This window comes from Chiloscyllium plagiosum, unplaced genomic scaffold, assembly GCF_037043375.1.
Source record: "Chiloscyllium plagiosum isolate Xiang-an unplaced genomic scaffold, Cpla_swu_hap1 HiC_scaffold_37, whole genome shotgun sequence".
In the NCBI taxonomy this organism is placed as follows: domain Eukaryota; kingdom Metazoa; phylum Chordata; class Chondrichthyes; order Orectolobiformes; family Hemiscylliidae; genus Chiloscyllium; species Chiloscyllium plagiosum.
Genome location: NW_028270175.1, coordinates 21,871,144 through 21,888,893, shown reverse-complemented (window position 1 = coordinate 21,888,893; position 17,750 = coordinate 21,871,144). Strand labels below are relative to the sequence as shown.

The 17,750-nt window shown below is 44.3% G+C and overlaps 1 protein-coding gene across 1 annotated transcript; it reads left to right on the top strand.

The window, feature by feature from the left end:
- The first annotated feature begins 20 nt into the window (after positions 1-20).
- mfn2 (mitofusin 2) lies at positions 21-17,668 on the top strand. Its single transcript, XM_043675899.2, has 18 exons — positions 21-122; positions 653-831; positions 1,369-1,504; positions 2,005-2,167; positions 2,383-2,507; positions 2,687-2,795; positions 2,973-3,080; positions 3,920-4,073; positions 5,294-5,361; positions 10,034-10,155; positions 10,424-10,550; positions 10,720-10,824; positions 11,019-11,121; positions 12,423-12,643; positions 13,025-13,180; positions 14,347-14,543; positions 15,057-15,191; positions 15,578-17,668. Exons 2-18 carry the CDS (start codon positions 657-659, stop codon positions 15,645-15,647), a joined length of 2,274 nt encoding a protein of 757 aa, XP_043531834.1. The 5' UTR covers positions 21-122; positions 653-656; the 3' UTR covers positions 15,648-17,668.
- Positions 17,669-17,750: the final 82 nt, after the last annotated feature.

Sequence of the window (17,750 nt, the reverse complement as noted above, 5' to 3'; positions counted from 1 at the left end):
GAAGAGCTGTCGCAGGTTGATGACGCAGGCTGTCGGTCGGCCGGGGAGCAGCGGCAGTGGCGGCTGCAGACCGATTGCAGCGGCCGTGGATCAGGCAAGGACCCGGCGACAGCGGTTCAAATGTAAGTCTGATCTTCGATGAAACGATTCAGGCGGAGGCCGGGCCGGGCCTGGCCGGCATCGGGGGGGAAGTGCGCGATCGAGTCGGAGGAGCAGTCAGTGTCGCAAGGTCACTCACTGCCTTCCGCCGCCCGGAGCAGTAACTCAGCCCCGGGGTACGGCTTATTCCGGAGGCCCCAGCCTCAGCGGAGAGAGTCCCGGAGCCCAATGCTGTATGCAGGAGTCCTTTCCCTGCGCCCTATCGCGTATCGAACACCTCACACCGCCCGCCTTGTCTGTGTCACCGTGCACGCCCCCACCCCCTCCTTGTCCTGTCCTGTCCTGTCCTTAGGATATTAACCCCGGTCAGTCCAGCCTCATTCTTGGCGCCTGTTCCCCCTCCCCCAACTCTCTACACTGGGGAACTGACATTTTCTCTGTCTCTGTCCTCCTTGGAGTCTGTTCGCTGCTTGCTCCCCCCAGCCCTATGTATCTATCTATCGATTCTGAGTGAGTTTGATGTTCCTCTCTCGTCTCTCTCTCATTTCTTCAGTGCCATGTCCCTGATGTTCTCCCGCTCACACCCAGTTGCAGTTGGTAAGAAAGATAAGCGTCTGATGGCTGAGGTTAATGCTTCTCCACTCAAGCACTTTGTTACAGCTAAAAAGAAAATCAATGGAATCTTTGAGCAGCTAACGGCGTACATCAAGGAGAGTGCTGCATTCCTCAAAGGTAGGTAGTAGTTTGCTGAATGGGGAGGTCAGTGCTCATAAATACCTGTCTGGTCCAGGATATGAGTACAATGTGATCTCTGCACATGGGAATATGGCAGTACGTTCTGGACTTTGATTCACCTGCATCTGTCTGTTACCTCAGGGAGACAGCACAGTCAGAACTTCCCTCCTCAGGGCCTGTACTGATGATGATTTCTCATTAGCTTCTGCTTTGGATAGTTCGTAAATTATGACTCTAGATAAATGTTGTGCCTAGGTTGTCTGGATTGCATGGTGGTTGATAGCAGTGCAATCACACAGAACATCCTGAATCACACTTCAATGTCTCAGTGACTGGGGATGGTGCAGCTCTCTGTGCCACACCCCCTCATTGCTCAAGTGCATCCTTTCAAGCACATCCACTTGTTCCTCTGATTGTCACAACAACTGCCTTCATTTCCAAACATGAGCACTGCGTGGAATCTGGGCTGCTTTACAGAATTCCAGAAACTAGATGCCATAGCTTAATCTCTTGTTCTTGTTTGCAATTCCACAGAGACATATCAGAATGGAGAGCTGGATCCCATCACCACAGAGGAGCAGGTGCTAGAGGTGACAGGTTATCTCTCAAAAGTTGGAGGGATCAGTGAAGTACTGGCACGGCGTCACATGAAAGTAGCATTTTTTGGCAGGTAGGTCATTTACATCACCAACAATACACTGTGCTAATTGTATTGTAGGTATTATCACTGCTTTTGCTGTCCTAGACTTAAAATCATGAGCCTGTTTCCAGGTTGTATGAGTCAAAACTGTGGTGCTGGAAAAGCATAGCAGGTCAGGCAGCATCCGAGGAGCAGGAAAATTGACATTTCGAGCAAAATTCATGATGAAGGGCTTTTGCCCAAACGTCAATTTTCCTGCTCCTTGGATGCTGCCTGACCTGCTGTGGTTTTCCAGCACCACACTCTTGACTCTGATCTCCAGCATCTGCAGTCCTCACTTTCGTCCAGGTTGTGTGACTCTATGATTGTAAGAAATAGAAGCAGGAGTAGGCAATTTGGCCCATCAGCCCTACTCCAGTGTTCAATAAAGTCATGAATGATTTGTTTTGGAAATTCCAAACTCCTGGCAATTCTTTGGTGATGTGTCTACTCTGTTAGTTTGTTCTGAGTTAATTGCATTTTGTTTACAGGACGAGCAATGGGAAAAGTAGTGTGATAAATGCTATGCTGTGGGACAAAGTTTTGCCTTCTGGAATTGGCCACACCACCAACTGCTTCCTACGTGTCGAAGGCTCAGATGGGAATGAGGCCTATCTGCTCACAGATGGATCTGAGGAGAAACGAAACATCAAGGTAAGACATTAGTTGACTCCCATAGTATGATCATATAGGACAGAGAAATGGGTGTGTCATTAGTAGTCCCTGTAACAGCAGCAAATGCCAAGGAAAATCAGAATAGTGACAGTTGGAGCTTGCACTTCAGAATATTATGGAGATAGGAAGAACAACAAGTCTATGGAATTAATTTCTTTAAGTTTTTGTTAAATTGTTTGTTGTGTCTTTTATAGACTGTGAATCATCTGGCTCATGCGCTTCACCAGGATCAACAACTCACTGCGGGTAGTCTCGTGTCTGTCATGTGGCCAAAGATGAAATGTGCTTTATTGCGAGATGACCTGGTGCTAATGGACAGGTATGAAAGGTGTACAGGGAGGGGGAGGGGGGTGTCCCTCAATTTAATCTTCCTGTAGTCACTGGGACACCTGTAGTCGCTGAGACCTTCCCTGTAGTCACTGGGATCCCTGTGTGAATACTGGCACCCCTTTCTGTCCCTCAATATTAATGGATACACTTTCTCTCTGTTTTTTCCAGTCCTGGGATTGATGTAACCACAGAGCTGGACAGCTGGATTGATAAATTTTGCCTAGATGCTGATGTTTTTGTGTTGGTGGCAAACTCAGAGTCAACGTTAATGCAGACGGTGAGTGAACAAGACACCACCAGGCAAGACTAAGGATGATTTTGTTTTATAAGTGACACTGTGCAAGACTCGGTTGTGTACTGTCGGTGCTCAGTGAGCAAGGCACTGACGTGCAGGCAGGCATCAATAACTGGTCAAGTTCAAAGATCAAACTTATCTCCTTATTTTCTTTTTCAGGAGAAGCAGTTCTTCCACAAAGTAAACGAACGATTGTCACAACCCAACATTTTTATCCTCAATAATCGCTGGGATGCATCTGCATCAGAACCTGAGTACATGGAGGAGGTAAGCAGTGTGGACCAGAAACTCTATATCAAGCAACTCTGTGTGAGGCTCTGAGCACACCATGAGGCTGTGGCACTGGTGGATTTAAGGAAGACAGGTTGGAGACAGGGCTTCGTCTGCTACATTGTGAAATTGGCCACTGAATCGTAGAATCTTCCACTCAGACCATTGTGTCTCGAGCCCCTGTTTGAAAAGTTATCAAGTTAGTCTCATTTTCCTGCTGCTCCCCTCCCATTGTCCTTCAAATTTGACCTTTCTCAGTATTTATCCAATTTTGATTTGAAAGTTACTATTGAATTTTCTTACACCCCCCATCAAAGTTGTGCATTTAAGATCTCACAAATTAGTTTTTTTTTAAAAAAATCATCTTTTTTGCATCTGGTTCTTTTACCAATTTCATCATTATCAACCTTCTGCCACTGAAACAGTTTCTCCTCCTTTTTGTCAAAACCTTCATGATTCTCAACCTGTATCAAAATTACTCTTAAACTCTTCTACTCCAAGGAGAATAACCCTGTCTTCTCTGAAGTGGTTGCCCTGGTTTACAGTGTTGAGCTGTGAGCTCCTTCCCACAGCAATCGGCAGGCATGACTGACAGTCTGCTAAGAGAAAGATGGAGGAGGCTGATGTTTCAAGTAATGTGGATGGCTGTGCTATTGTCACTCTGTGTGAGTGATTAACACTGGACAATATACACACTCTGCAATGAAACTTTAATGATTATAGTGATAATTAGGGCATTATTCAATGCTGACTCATGTATATGTTTTTCTCACTCTGTGACTGGGCATTGTTTGAGTGTAGTATTAATCATGCAGCACTTCTTTCCACGATAACAGGTGCGCCGGCAGCATATGGATCGTTGCACCAGTTTCCTGGTGGACGAGTTGGGAGTGGTGGATCGGGCTCAGGCCACAGATCGCATATTCTTTGTGTCAGCCAAAGAGGTTTTGAATGCTCGCATCCAGAAAGCACAGGGGATGCCAGAAGGAGGTATGAAGGAAGCAAAGAAGATTGCTACATGTTTATGCTAACCCTGGTTGAAGAAGCAATATTCCTGACCTATAGAATCCCACAGCACATAAGGAGGCCACTTAGCCCATCGTGTCTGTCTCTTGGAAAGATCCATACAGTTAGTTTTACTCTCCTCTTTCCCCATTGCCTGGCAAATCTTTATCCAACATTTATTCCATTCTGAAAATGAGTCATATCAGACTTGACAAAAGCTTTCTTTGTTTCTCTTCACCGATGTTGCCAGACCAGCTGAATTTCTCCAGTACTTAATTTTTTAAATTTCAGGTCTCCATTATCCGCAGTGCTTTGCGTCCTTGATTTACGTAAAATTCACCTATGTTTGTAAGTGACTGATATTCCACAGGAAGTATCCTTTGACATAATCTTAAAGGGCAATTCACCTAGATTATATAATGGAGTAAAACTGAACAGGGGACACCATACCTGATGCATGATTTTGAGATCTGAATCCAGTCTTGTGAGAAAAGCCTCATGGACTGCTGAGCATTGAGCACGCAGGCTGGCTATTGTGCTGAAGAGGGTAACAATTCAGGCTGTTTATTTCTTTCCGAACACACAAGCACAATCTTCACCAGAATTTACTGAATAACAATCAAGAGTTGGACATTGCCTTCCCAAACCAAGAGACACTGTGACCAATTGCTAACTTGGCCCAGACTGGGCAGAGCTAATGTCATTCATTAGACTGAAATGATTCTATTTCAAAGCAGCTGTTTGACTTTGACCCCGCATCTCTATTGTTGTGATTTAGATTAGATTAGATTACTTACAGTGTGGAAACAGGCCCTTCGGCCCAACAAGTCCACACCGAGCCGCCAAAGCGCAACCCACCCAGACCCATTCCCCTACATTTACCCCTTCAATTAACACTACGGGCAATTTAGCATGGCCAATTCACCTAACCTACACATTTTTGGATTGTGGGAGGAAACCGGAGTACCCGGAGGAAACCCACACAGACACGGGGAGAATGTGCAAACTCCACACGGTGAGTCGCCTGAGGCGGGTATTGAATCCTGGTCTTTGGCACTGTAAGGCAGCAGTGCTAACCACTGTGCCACCGTGCCGCCCACTGTGGCGGCACTTATATTTGAGCCCTCATCTGCGGGCTTAATTTGTGATGCCTGAGTTTCTGCACGTCTCTGAGAAGTGATGTGCTGCTTGTATGTTTTGAACAGGTGGAGCACTGGCTGAAGGCTTCCAGGCAAGAATGTTCGAATTCCAGAACTTCGAGCGACGGTTTGAGGTGAGTCTATGCTGAATGATAGGACTGATTCAGAGTTTTCACTGAAAGCCCTTGTGTTCCATAAATCCTCCTGGTCTTTATTTCATTTGGTCAAATAAATGAGGTCTTTTACTTTGTGTTAGTGTCATAGAGATGTACAGCATGGAAACAGACCCTTCGGTCCAACCTGTTCATGCCGACCAGATATCCCAACCCAATCTAGTCCCATCTGCCAGTACCCAGCCCAGATCCCTCCAAACCTTTCCTATTCATGTACCCATCCAGATGCCTTTTAAATGTTGCAATTGTACTAGCCTCCACCACTTCGTCTGACAGCTCATTCCATACACCTACCACGCTCTGCGTGAAAAGGTTGCCTCTTAAATCTCTTTTATATCTTTCCCCACTCACCCTAAACCTATGCCCTCCTGTTCTGGACTCCGTCACCCAGGGAAAAGTCTTTGTCTATTTATCCTATCCATGCCCCTCATGATTTTATAAACCTCTGTAAGGTCACCCCTCAGCCTCCGATGCTTCAGGCAAAACAGCGGCAACCTCTCCCTTTAGCTCAAATCCTCCAACCCTGGCAACATCCTTGTAAAACTTTTCTGAACTCTTTCAAGTTTCACAACATGTTTCAGATAGGAAGGAGACCAGAATTGCACGCAATCTTCCAAATTTGGTCTAACCCATGTCTTGCACAGCTGCAACATGACCTTCCAACTCCTGTACTCAATACTCTGACCAATAAAGGAAAGCATACCAAACACCGCCTTCACTATCCTATCTACCTGCGACTCTACTTTCAAGGAGCAATGAACCTGCACTCCAAGGTCTGTGCTCAGCAACACTCCCTAGGACCTTACCATTAAGTGTATAAGTCCTGCTAAGATTTGCTTTCCCAAAATGCAGGACCTTGCATTTATCTAAATTGATCTCCATCTGCCACTCCTCAGCCCATTGGCCCATCTGATCAATATCCCATTGTAATCTGAGGTAACGTTCTTCACTGTCCACTACACCTCCAATTTTAGTGTCATCTGCAAACTTACATACTATACCTTTTTATGCTCACATCCAAATCATTTATATAAATGATGAAAAGTAGTGGACCCAGGACCAATCCTTGTGGCACTCCACTGGTCACAGGCCTCCAGTCTGAAAAACAACCCTCCACCACCACCCTCTGTTTTCTACCTTTGAGTCTGTTCTGTATCCAAATGGCTAGTTCTCCCTGTATTCCATGAGATCTAACCTTACTAATCAGTCTCCCATGGAGAACCTTGTCGAACGCCTTACTGAAGTCCATACAGATCATGTATAATGCTCTGTCCTCATCAATCTTCTTTGTTACTTCTTCAAAAAACTCAATCAAGTTTGTGAGACATGATTTCAATGCTCAAAGCCATGTTGACTATCCCTAATCCGTCCTTGCCAAATACATGTACATCCTGTCCCTCAGGGTTCCCTCCAACAACTTGCCCACCACCGATGTCAGGCTCACTGGTTTATAGTTCCCTGGCTTGCCCTTACCAACTTTCTTAAACAGTGGCACCACGTTAGCCAACCTCCAGTCTTCCAGCCCTCACCTGTGACTATCGATGATACAAATATCTCAGCAAGAGGCCCAGCGATCACTTCCCACAGAGCTCTAGGGTACACCTGATGAGGTCCTGGGGATTTATCCACTTTTATGTGTTTCATGACAAGTAGCTCTTCCTCTTCTGTAATAGACATTTTTCAACATGTCACCATCTATTTCCCTACATTCTATATTTTCCATGTCCTTTACCACAGTAAACACTGATGCAAAATACTCGTTTAGTAAAACCCCCATCTCCTGCAGCTCCACACAAAGGCTGCCTTGCTGATCTTTGAGGGGCCCTATTTTCTCCCAAGTTACCCTTTTGTCCCTAATGTATTTGTAAAAACCCTTTGGATTCTCCTTAACTCTATTTGCCAAAGCTATTTCATGCCTCCTTTTTGCCCTTCTGATTTCCCTCTTAAGTGTACTCCTACTGCCTTTGTACTCTTCTAAAGATTCACTCGATCTGTGCTGTCTATACCTGACATATGCTTCCTTCTTTTCTTAACCAAACCCTCAATTTCTTTAGTCATTCAGCATTCTCTATACCTACCAGCCTTTTCTTTCACCCTAACAGGAATACACTGTCTCTGGACTCTTGTTATCTTATTTCTGAAGTCTTCCCATTTTCCAGCTGTCCCTTTACCTGCAAGCATCTGCCCCCAGTCAGCTTTTGCAAGTTCTTGCCTAATACCGTCAAAATTGGCCTTTCTCCAATTTAGAACTTCAACTTTTAGATCTGGTCTATCCTTTTTCCATCACTATTTTAAAACTAATAGAATTATGGTCGCTAGCCCTGATGTGCTCTCCCACTGATACCTCAGTCACCTGCCTTGCCTTATTTCCCAAGAGTAGGTCATGTTTTGCACCTTCTCTAGCAAGTACATCCACACACTGAATCAGGAAACTTTCTTCTATACACTTAACAAATTCCTCTCCATCTAAACCCTGAACATTATGGCAGTCCCAGTCTATGTTTGGAAAGTTAAAATCCCCTACCATAACCACCCGATTATTCTTACGGATAACTAAGATCTGCTTACAAATTTGTTTCTCAATTTTCTGCTGAGTATTAGGGGGTTTATAATATCATCCCAATAAGGTGATCATCCCTTTCTTATTTCTCACTTACATCCAGGAAAGTTATTTGGGTGGATTTCCGGGAATGTCCTCTCTCAGTACAGCTGTAATGCTATCCATTATCAAAAACGCCACTCCCCCTCCTTTCTTGCTTCCCTTTCCGTCATTCCTGTAGCATTTGTATCCTGGAACATTAAGCAGCCTATCCGTCCCTGAGCCATGTTTCTGTAATTGTTATGATATCCCAGTCCCATGTTCCTAACCATGCCCTGAGTTCATCTGCCTTCCCTGTTAAGCCTCTTGCATTGAAATAAAAGCAGTTTAATTAATCAGTCCTACCTTGTTCTCTGCTTTGTCCCTGTCTGTCCTGACTGTTTGACTCACTTCTTTTCCCAACTGTACCAGTCTCAGATTGATCAATTTCCTCACTATCTCCCTGGGTCACCCCTCCTCCCCCCGCTTCCTATTTTAAATCATCTCGAGCAGCTCTAGCAAATCTCCTTGCCAGTATATTAGTCCCCTTCCAATTCAGGTGCAAACCATCTTTCTTGTTCAGGTCACTTCTACCCCAGAAGAGTTTCGAAAGATCCAAAAATGTGAATCCTTCTCCCATACACCAGCTCCTCAGCCATGCATTCATCTGCTCTATCCTCCTATTCCTACCCACAGTAGCTTGTAGCACCAGGAGTAATCCAGATATTACTACGCTCAAGGACTACCTTTTTAAATTCCTGCCTAACTCTCTATATTCTCCCTTTGGAATCTCATACTTCTCCTTTCTGGTTCCAATGTGTACAATGACCTCCTGCTAGGCCCTCTCCCCCTTGAGAACATTCTGCACCCTCCCTGAGACATCCTTGATCCTGGCATCAGGGAGGCAACGCACCATTCTGATTTTTTGCTGCTGGCCACAGAAACATCTGTCTGTGCCTTGGACTAGAGAGTCCCCTAACACAATCGATCGCTTGGAACCCCTCATTGCATTAGAGCCAGTCTCAATACCAGAAACCTGGCTGTTCATGCTACATTCCCCTGAGAATCCATCCACCTCCTACATTTTCCAAAACAGCATACTTGTTTGAAATGGGAATAGCCACAAAAGACTCCGCACTACCTGCCTAGCACTCCTACCTTTCCTGGCATTAAATGATCTATGTGACTGTATCTGTGACAATTTTCCCTTCTTATAACTGCCATCCATCACACCCCCTTGCTCTTGTAAATTGCTCATTGCCTCTAAGTGTCGCTGCAACCGATCCATTTGATCTGATAGGGTTCGCAACCAATGGCATTTATTGCAGATATAATCCTCAGTAACTCACATACTCTCCCTAAACTCTCACATCTGACAAGATGAGCATGTCACTCTACTAAGGGCCATTTTTGCTTCTTCTAATCTACAGACCCAGAAAATAGCACTGTCTTATTCCTCTACAAAACACTGATCCAGGCTAACTTAATACTTATGGTTTATATTTTTAAGTTTAATCAAGAGACATACATCATTAAAACATATAATCAAGAAAGAACCCACTCTACTCACTACTGCAGACTTACACTTAAAACTATTCACTTATCTGTTTTTGTGCTGTGAGCTCTCCCAAATAGCTTCCTCCAAGATCAGTTGTGAATTTCACTGTTCATTAATTTTCCTAGATGCACTCCGATGTCCAACAATACATGAATTCAACAGCAAAGGCAGTAACTGCACAGGTTCACTGCTGCCAGTTAGCAGTGTGTGTCTCTCTCTCTCTGACCTGACCTTGTGCTGCAATTGTTCTCCCTTTTAAAAGTGCCGTTGTTTTGACATTTTTTTTCCAAGTTCCAAAACAATGCAACAGCATATAAAACAGCAATTGCTGCTCCGGGAATTCAAGGAAATCACCTCCAACAACTAAAATACCACAAAAAAATCTTGGATTACCCTGAATTTGTTTGCTTCCTCTGAGTTGTTCTTGCTATAGGGTTTAAAGGTTTAAGCTGATTGCTACATAACCTGTCCTCCTGTTTTCTGAATAATGTCTGCAGGAGTGTATCTCGCAGTCAGCAGTGAAGACTAAGTTTGAACAACACACAGTTCGTGCCAAGCAGATCTCTGAGGCCCTTCGGCGAATCATGGATTCCGTGCATGTTGCTGCCACAGAACAGAGGTGCGTACAGAAAGCAGAGGACCAATGTTATTTGAAGTTTGTTAATGCATCAAGAGGTTGTCCATTATGTAAAACAACACACCCCACCCAATTTCTGATTGGGATGTTTAATTCACTGTGGAGAATAAGAGGACACTAACAATATAAGGAATCAAAAAATAAAATGACAAGGATCTTGTACAATGGAATAATACCACTGTCCTTAAGACCCTTAAACTGAGGAATTGGGTTTAGCTGAGGTTGGGACTGACCTTTAATCTCATTGCAGGGTACATTGCCTGAAACAGAGAGAGGAACGAATGGATCGACTGGAGTTTATAGACAATCAATTGGATTTATTGACCCAGGACTGTAAAGCTAAAATCAAACAGATCACTGAGGAGGTGGAGCGGCAGGTGAGATTGAATAATGGAGGGCTAGCTTAGCACTTTTGTTTTTTTGGGGTGTGGGGTGTGCAGGTAAGTGTGATGTAATGTTCTCTGGGGTACTTCCTCTGCTGCAAGATTTTGGACTTGCCACAAGGTCTGACCTGACTGTGGTTTGATGCCATTTCCTGCGTTTCAGGTCTCGAATGCAATGGCAGAAGAAATTCGCCATCTTGCCACATTGGTGGATGATTTTCAGATGGAATTTCACCCCTCTGCTGTGGTGCTCAGAGTCTACAAGAGTGTGAGTATTTGGTGTTAGGGTGAGTGGATTGATGCCTGGGCTCAATCTTCTCACATTAGAATCACCCTGTCTCTTGGGTGAACTTTCCACTAAAAGTGTTGAGTTTTATGGTCCCTGGAGTCAAAGCTGTTTTTACTCTCAGTATGTTCCACCATATTCTAAGCCTTCTTATCATTGTTTCTCCCTTCTTACAGGAGCTTCACAAACATATTGAGGAAGGACTTGGGCGCAACATGTCTGAGCGTTGCTCTGTCACCATTACAGCCAGTCTGCAAAAAACACAACAGGAAATGATTGGTCAGTGTTGGACGTTTGGTCTTTTCAAGTGTAACATTTGTGAGAAATATAAAGTTTCAGCTATGTGTCAATGAGTGAGTAGCATTGAACCCTGCTACAGTCTTCAGTATTGGGCTTATTTATGATTTAATTTTCTCCAAGGGTACTTGATACTAACCATACATTTTGTCCTTTAGTTGCAGTTTATGTTCATTTAACTGCTCAGGGTTGCTGATACATTGAGCCAGTAGGGAACATGTAGCACACCAACTGGGTTTTTAAATGATAAAAAGAAGTGAGAAGTTGGTGTCTGTAGGAATGAGCTGTGAGGGCAGGGATAGGGTGCAGGGGTGTGAGGGCAGGGATGGGGTGCAGGGTTGTGAGGGCAGGGATAGGGTGCAGGGGTGTGAGGGCAGGGATAGGGTGCAGGGTTGTGAGGGCAGGGATGGGGTGCAGGGTTGTGAGGGCAGGGATGGGGTGCAGGGTTGTGAGGGCAGGGATGGGGTGCAGGGTTGTGAGGGCAGGGATGGGGTGCAGGGTTGTGAGGGCAGGGATGGGGTGCAGGGTTGTGAGGGCAGGGATGGGGTGCAGGGTTGTGAGGGCAGGGATGGGGTGCAGGGTTTGAGGGCAGGGATGGGGTGCAGGGTTTGAGGGCAGGGATGGGGTGCAGGGTGTGAGGGCAGGGATGGGGTGCAGGGTGTGAGGGCAGGGATGGGAGGGCAGGGTTGTGAGGGCAGAAATGGGGTGCAGGGTGTGAGGGCAGGGATGGGGTGCAGGGTGTGAGGGCAGGGATGGGGTGCAGGGTTGGGAGGGCAGGGATGGGGTGCAGGGTTGGGAGGGCAGGGATGGGGTGCAGGGATGGGAGGGCAGGGATGGGGTGCAGGGATGGGAGGGCAGGGATGGGGTGCAGGGATGGGAGGGCAGGGATGGGGTGCAGGGTGTGAGGGCAGGGATGGGGTGCAGGGTGTGAGGGCAGGGATGGGAGGGCAGGGTTGGGAGGGCAGAAATGGGGTGCAGGGTGTGAGGGCAGGGATGGGGTGCAGGGTTGTGAGGGCAGGGATGGGGGGGTAGGGATGGGGTGTGAGGGCAGGGATGGGGTGCAGGGATGGGGGGGTAGGGATGGGGTGCGGGGGGGTAGGGATGAGGTGCAGGGGTGTGAGGGCGGGGGTGGGGTGCACGGGTGTGAGGGCGGGGATGGGGTGCAGGGATAGGAATTGAACAGAGAGTTCTGTGGTGCCTTGTGTTAGTTAGTGATGGAAACCTGCTGAAGCCTCTTTCCAGTGGATGATGATGTAAAGATTTTTCTCTTTTTCTTACCCCAGAGAGTCTGCGGCCACTACTGCCACCTACAGAGAGAGGTCAGGTAGATGTGTTGGTACCTCGTCAGCGTTTTACTCTCAGCTATGACCTAAACTGTGATCGGCTCTGTGCTGACTTCCAGGAGGACATTGATTTCCACTTCTCACTTGGGTGGACAATGCTCATCAATCGCTTCCTTGGCCCAAAGAGCAGTCGCAGAGCACTAACAGGATACAACGACCAGGTAAAGCAAAGGAAAAGCCTTTTATCTAGTTGTTAGCATATTTCTGGTTGTTGGCTTTTAATCAAGGTTGCAGGATAAATGTTGGTCAAGGCAAAGAGGTGAACTTTGTTTTTCCTTTAAATGATTCTGTGGGATAGGGGTCTCAGTTTCTAATCTCATCTAAATGAAGGTACTTCCAACAGTGCAACATTCTCTTAGTATGCCTAGAGTTGGACATCAACCCTCGAATCTCTGACCAGAGGCAAGAACACTATCACTGAACCATTGTTGATTGCTAATAGTGAGATTGGTTCCTCTGCTGCTTTGCTGACGCATGAGGTGATTTTACAGATTTGTATTGGTTGTAGGCTTCTTGATTTCCACTGCTTCTTGTGTCTCCAGGTGCCACGGCAACTACCTATTACGCCAGTCAGCACCAGTTTACCACCCTTACCCCAGGGGTCCATGACCCAAGAAGAACTCATGGTTTCCATGATAACGGGATTGGCTTCATTAACTTCGCGGACATCTATGGGAATAATTGTGGTTGGGGGTGTGGTAAGTAATGGGGTGATCCCTGCCAAATTGCAAAGTCAGGAGCGGGTGGAGGAGTAATGACGTTCTGAGCTGGACAGTGACAGTTTCTCTGTATAACTGATATGGTTAGACGAACACGAAACCTATGATAACCAATACTGATACATCGGACAGGACAGAGTGGCATTGCTGACATTGTGAAAAGGACGAAGAGGAACAGGTTTTGGGAACCTAAAGACAAACACAGCTTCAGGATATTCCAAATCTCATCAAAGTCAATTAATTCCTTTTTGAAGTGCAGTAATTTCTCTAAAAACACCAAAGCCTGTATGCACGTAATACAGCATAATCCAATAGACAGCAGCTGAAGTGAAACCATTTAATATGTTTTGGTCATATTAAATAAAATGAGAAACATATCATGGAATTTTCCTGCCCAAATAAACAGGGCAATAGCTCTTCATTGTCTGTTGTTTGGGAACATGTAGCTGTCCAAAGGCTTGGGTCCATCGCTTTCTGACTGGTGAGATGAGACTTCTACCATGAGGCTACGTTGATACCTTGAAACTACCCACGTGAATTACCATGCTGGTAGAGGTATTTCATGGCTTGAAGGTCTTCCTCACTGTCCATTTCTGCGGTGGTTGGTTAGAACTGAGGTTACCTGATGACCTGATATAGGCCTTTAATGTGAATAGTTTTAAGGTAAATATAAACAGATATATTTTGGTTTCACTCATCAGGATGAGGATAATAAGGATCCAAAATTCAAGTTATCTCATGGAATGAAAATAGTTAGTTGACCCATTTGAAAGAGAATGAGACAGTTGCTTGGAATTGAGAAATGTTGATAATTATGAGGTGAGAGTAGGATTTAAGTCACTCACTGGTGTTTGTCCATGATCTCTTGTTGATGAAACAGTAGGCACTGTGTATACACCTAAGGGCTGTCTGATTTCTCATTCCTGCCTCTCGTTGATGTTACTGTATTACCATCCAATCATTCCTTGCTTAGCTGCTTGTTCAGATTGCCTTTGTAATATATAAATGAACAGAAAATCTACAGCTGCCCTTAAGAAACTGGGATTGGAATGTTGCAGCGAACCAAATAAACCAGCCTTTTATAAAATGATACATTATGGAAGTGATTTGGAGAAATGTGAGCCTCTTGTCTGATTGTATGTCAGGTGTGGAAAGCCGTGGGTTGGCGGCTGATTGCATTGAGCGTGGGAATGTACGGCCTTCTGTACGTGTACGAGCGTCTGACATGGACGACCAGAGCCAAAGAAAGAGCTTTCAAACGTCAGCTTGTGGATTACGCTGTTGAGAAACTACAGCTCATTGTTGGTTACACTGGATCCAACTGCAGCCATCAGGTGCAACAGTAAGTGAGGGAATAGGACAAGTGTTGGAGTCAGTATGGAGATAGATCCCATCTTCCACTGCTTTCCTAAACACATTCTTCTACTTCCAGATCTGGGCTGCTGCTTTCAATCTTCAAAAATTCTCCCTCTGATTTTCTAATTCAGTTCCCCCACAGGCCCTGAAGCCATCAACACTTGCCTAGTGCCACCTACCTCTTGTCCCATTAACCCAATGTTAATGCCCATCAGTTCCCCACACTGACAATTGTTCTTCACCTATAGCATTAACTAATAAATTCTGGTGGGAATTCCATTACAAATAACGTTACATTGAAGCCTGATCTGATTTCACTTGTCATCCCCACTTGTAGCTCTAAACAGGCACCAATGGGTACTGATCAGCAGCAGGACCATGACTAATTCATGTAATTTCCCCAGGCTCTTCAGATGTTTTAATAATACAGTAAATGCTTAGCTTTTGTGTGCCTGTACCTTCCTTTCATAGCACTTCTGTTATTTGCTCTCCTCTGCAGGGAGCTGACGGGAACATTTGCCCAGTTGTGTCAGCAGGTGGATGTAACACGGCAGAACCTAGATGAGGAAATTAAAGATCTAAATAAGAAGATTGAACTGCTGGATTCATTACAGAGCAAAGCCAAGCTGCTCAGGTGAGTAACCACTAGTATTGGAAAAATCACTGGCAACTATTTTTAGCTTTGGGCACACAACATGATTACCAAAGCTTTTTGCTGTTCCATAAGGCCTGCTTTCTTGGAGTTTAGAGTCAAGTGATCAGGTACTATGCATTATGTGGTAGCTCTCTGACTAAGGCATTATGTGTGAAACTTCCTCCAAATGGAGAGAGAACGAGCTCCAGAACCCATACCTTCTGCATGCTATGACTGAATGAAGGTAGAATTGCAGAGTACATGGAAGTTGTCAGGTGTTCAACTTTGTTTAAGGAATAAAATCTCATTCGTAGTATTGTGTTCCTGGTGTCAATGCACCAATTCCTTGATGTCTACTTGTTGTAACCGACTGTTATTCTTTGCAGGAATAAGGCTGGTTGGCTGGACAGTGAGCTGAACATGTTCACTCACCAGTACCTGGAGCAGAGCAGATGAGAGCAACTGATTTGTGCAAGATTAAGAGATGATTCCTCCATCTGCAACGCAGATCCAACACTAACTACTATGCTGAGAGAGGGTGGGGGCAATGTTGGAATTTTTTTTTTTGCCCAGAATAATTTATACACATTTGAGAATTGATTTAAAACTGGGACTGAACTAATAGTATCGACTCAATGATCAGTGTTTGACTTTTTACAATATGCATCACAACAGTCAGAAGGAGACCGCCTCCCTTTTCATGAATCAGTTCAGGCTTATTGACTTTCACTTGCCGCACGGAACTTGTCTCCCTGATCTTTTGGAGTCTTGAGGTCCATGATCTAGGGTGACCTATGGGATACTCCACTTATGATTCACAGACCACTTTTTAACTACAGCAAAATATTGGGCCTATGTACAGCTGAAAAATAATGAAACATTTGTATTTTGACTGGAAAATAAATCAGTTCCTGAGGAATGAAAAAATCCTTCTGATCCCATTCCCCAATCCTTACCCAAATTCACAGTCTATGTTGTCACAAACTTCTTGATAAGATTCCAGCCTGTAATTATGAGTCCTCTTGATTAGATTCCAGCCTATTTTGAGTACCTCTTATTCTAGGTTGTTTAAATTATTTGTACCCTAAAATGAATTGTTAGTGAGTTTTGTTTGGATAGAGAGTGGGCGGTAAGCCTGAGCTGAATGTAGACCCAGTATGTAATGTTCTCGGTCTGTAAATCAGCTGTGCAGCAAAGCAAGCCAGTAAGAAAAGGACAACTGAAATTCAAATCTGAATGGACTTGGGTACTGAGCTTGTACATAAATGGGGAAAAGATTCTCACTGTATGGGAAAACAATTGCCTGTAATTTAAATTAACTCAATATTGGCAAGTGGTAAAGGGGAATTTCATTGTGCCTATTTGGATATTAGTAACGAGAGTATAATTAATTCTGATTTACTGCTGATAATGGGGTTTCATTGTATAAAAAGAATATTTTTCCTCGTTCTTGTATTAGATCTCCAACCCAAGTTGGAGTATCTAATCGGAATGAAGAGTAAGCAATATTGAAAATGGGACGCGTTTGCATTTTATGAGTCATACTTATGAAAAGTGGGACATTTGCCTGTACATATAAAAACGAGGAGTGTTGAACGCTGCAGATTCTGTGTGTGGATTGTCTGTGTAATGCAATGTGAAGTATTTTTGTTGATGTGATGGCGATATTTCTTACATTGACTTGAAACACTGCCCCAAAGGGAGGATGAGCATTCAAACCTCTAGATCTCTGCTGTGTTGTTTTCATGGTGATCTTGATGCACCCAGTTTTAGTGATGAAGGAAATTCTTTACCCTAAATATTGGTAAATTCTGTGTTTAAAAGTTTGCAATATACTGGGAGCATTAAGAACTGTGTTCATTCTGAACCTGTCAATTTTCACTGATAACAAATGCTTTATAAATGCATCATGAATAACCAGTTTGAATTTTGACCATGTACCCAGGCTGTAAAACTAAATCTGCCTTCTGGTTATACGGACAGAAATACAAGTATTTAATATTGTTGAATTAGCTGTTTTGTGTTCAGCCATTACTTTGAACTGAAAATTCTGGAACTACACTTTGTTAGTATCTTGGAAAAAAGATGAGTTAATGTTTGAAATATTAAGCTACTTATCTTTCAGATGCAAGTCAAGTTGCTGTTTATTTATGTTCTTCACTGAAGAATGATGTGAGGGATCCAGGCTGAGGTTTGTTCCAGCTGAAATTTGAGTAGTTGCACAGAGTGGCAACACGAGGCATGGATGATTAGAGTTCAACATTGATGCTACTACATGACAAAGCAACAGAATTGGTTTAAATCTCAATACTTTTGATCATTCGTATGCAGTTGGTTTTAGTTTTAATAACATTTAAAATGCACTTTATGTTTCTGCTGCTCATGGTTGCAAAGTTTCCATTGTGTACTGTTCTTGTCATAATCTGGGGCTGGATTTGTTTAAAATAATTGGCAAAATAAATTTGTTTGGAAAAGTTCCTTTGTGTCACTTGCACCTTGATGAACAACGAGTGTTCTTATAACTTTAGATAGAGGAGCATTAAAGGTAGAGTTTGGAAT

Excerpts from the sequence above, each read along its gene's own strand:
- mfn2 (XM_043675899.2), top strand. The coding sequence starts at position 657 with ATGTCCCTGATGTTCTCCCGCTCACACCCAGTTGCAGTTGGTAAGAAA. Across the intron at positions 10,825-11,018 it reads TGCTCAGAGTCTACAAGAGT|GAGCTTCACAAACATATTGA; the intron begins GTGAGTATTTGG and ends CCCTTCTTACAG. Across the intron at positions 14,544-15,056 it reads TGCAGCCATCAGGTGCAACA|GGAGCTGACGGGAACATTTG; the intron begins GTAAGTGAGGGA and ends TCTCCTCTGCAG.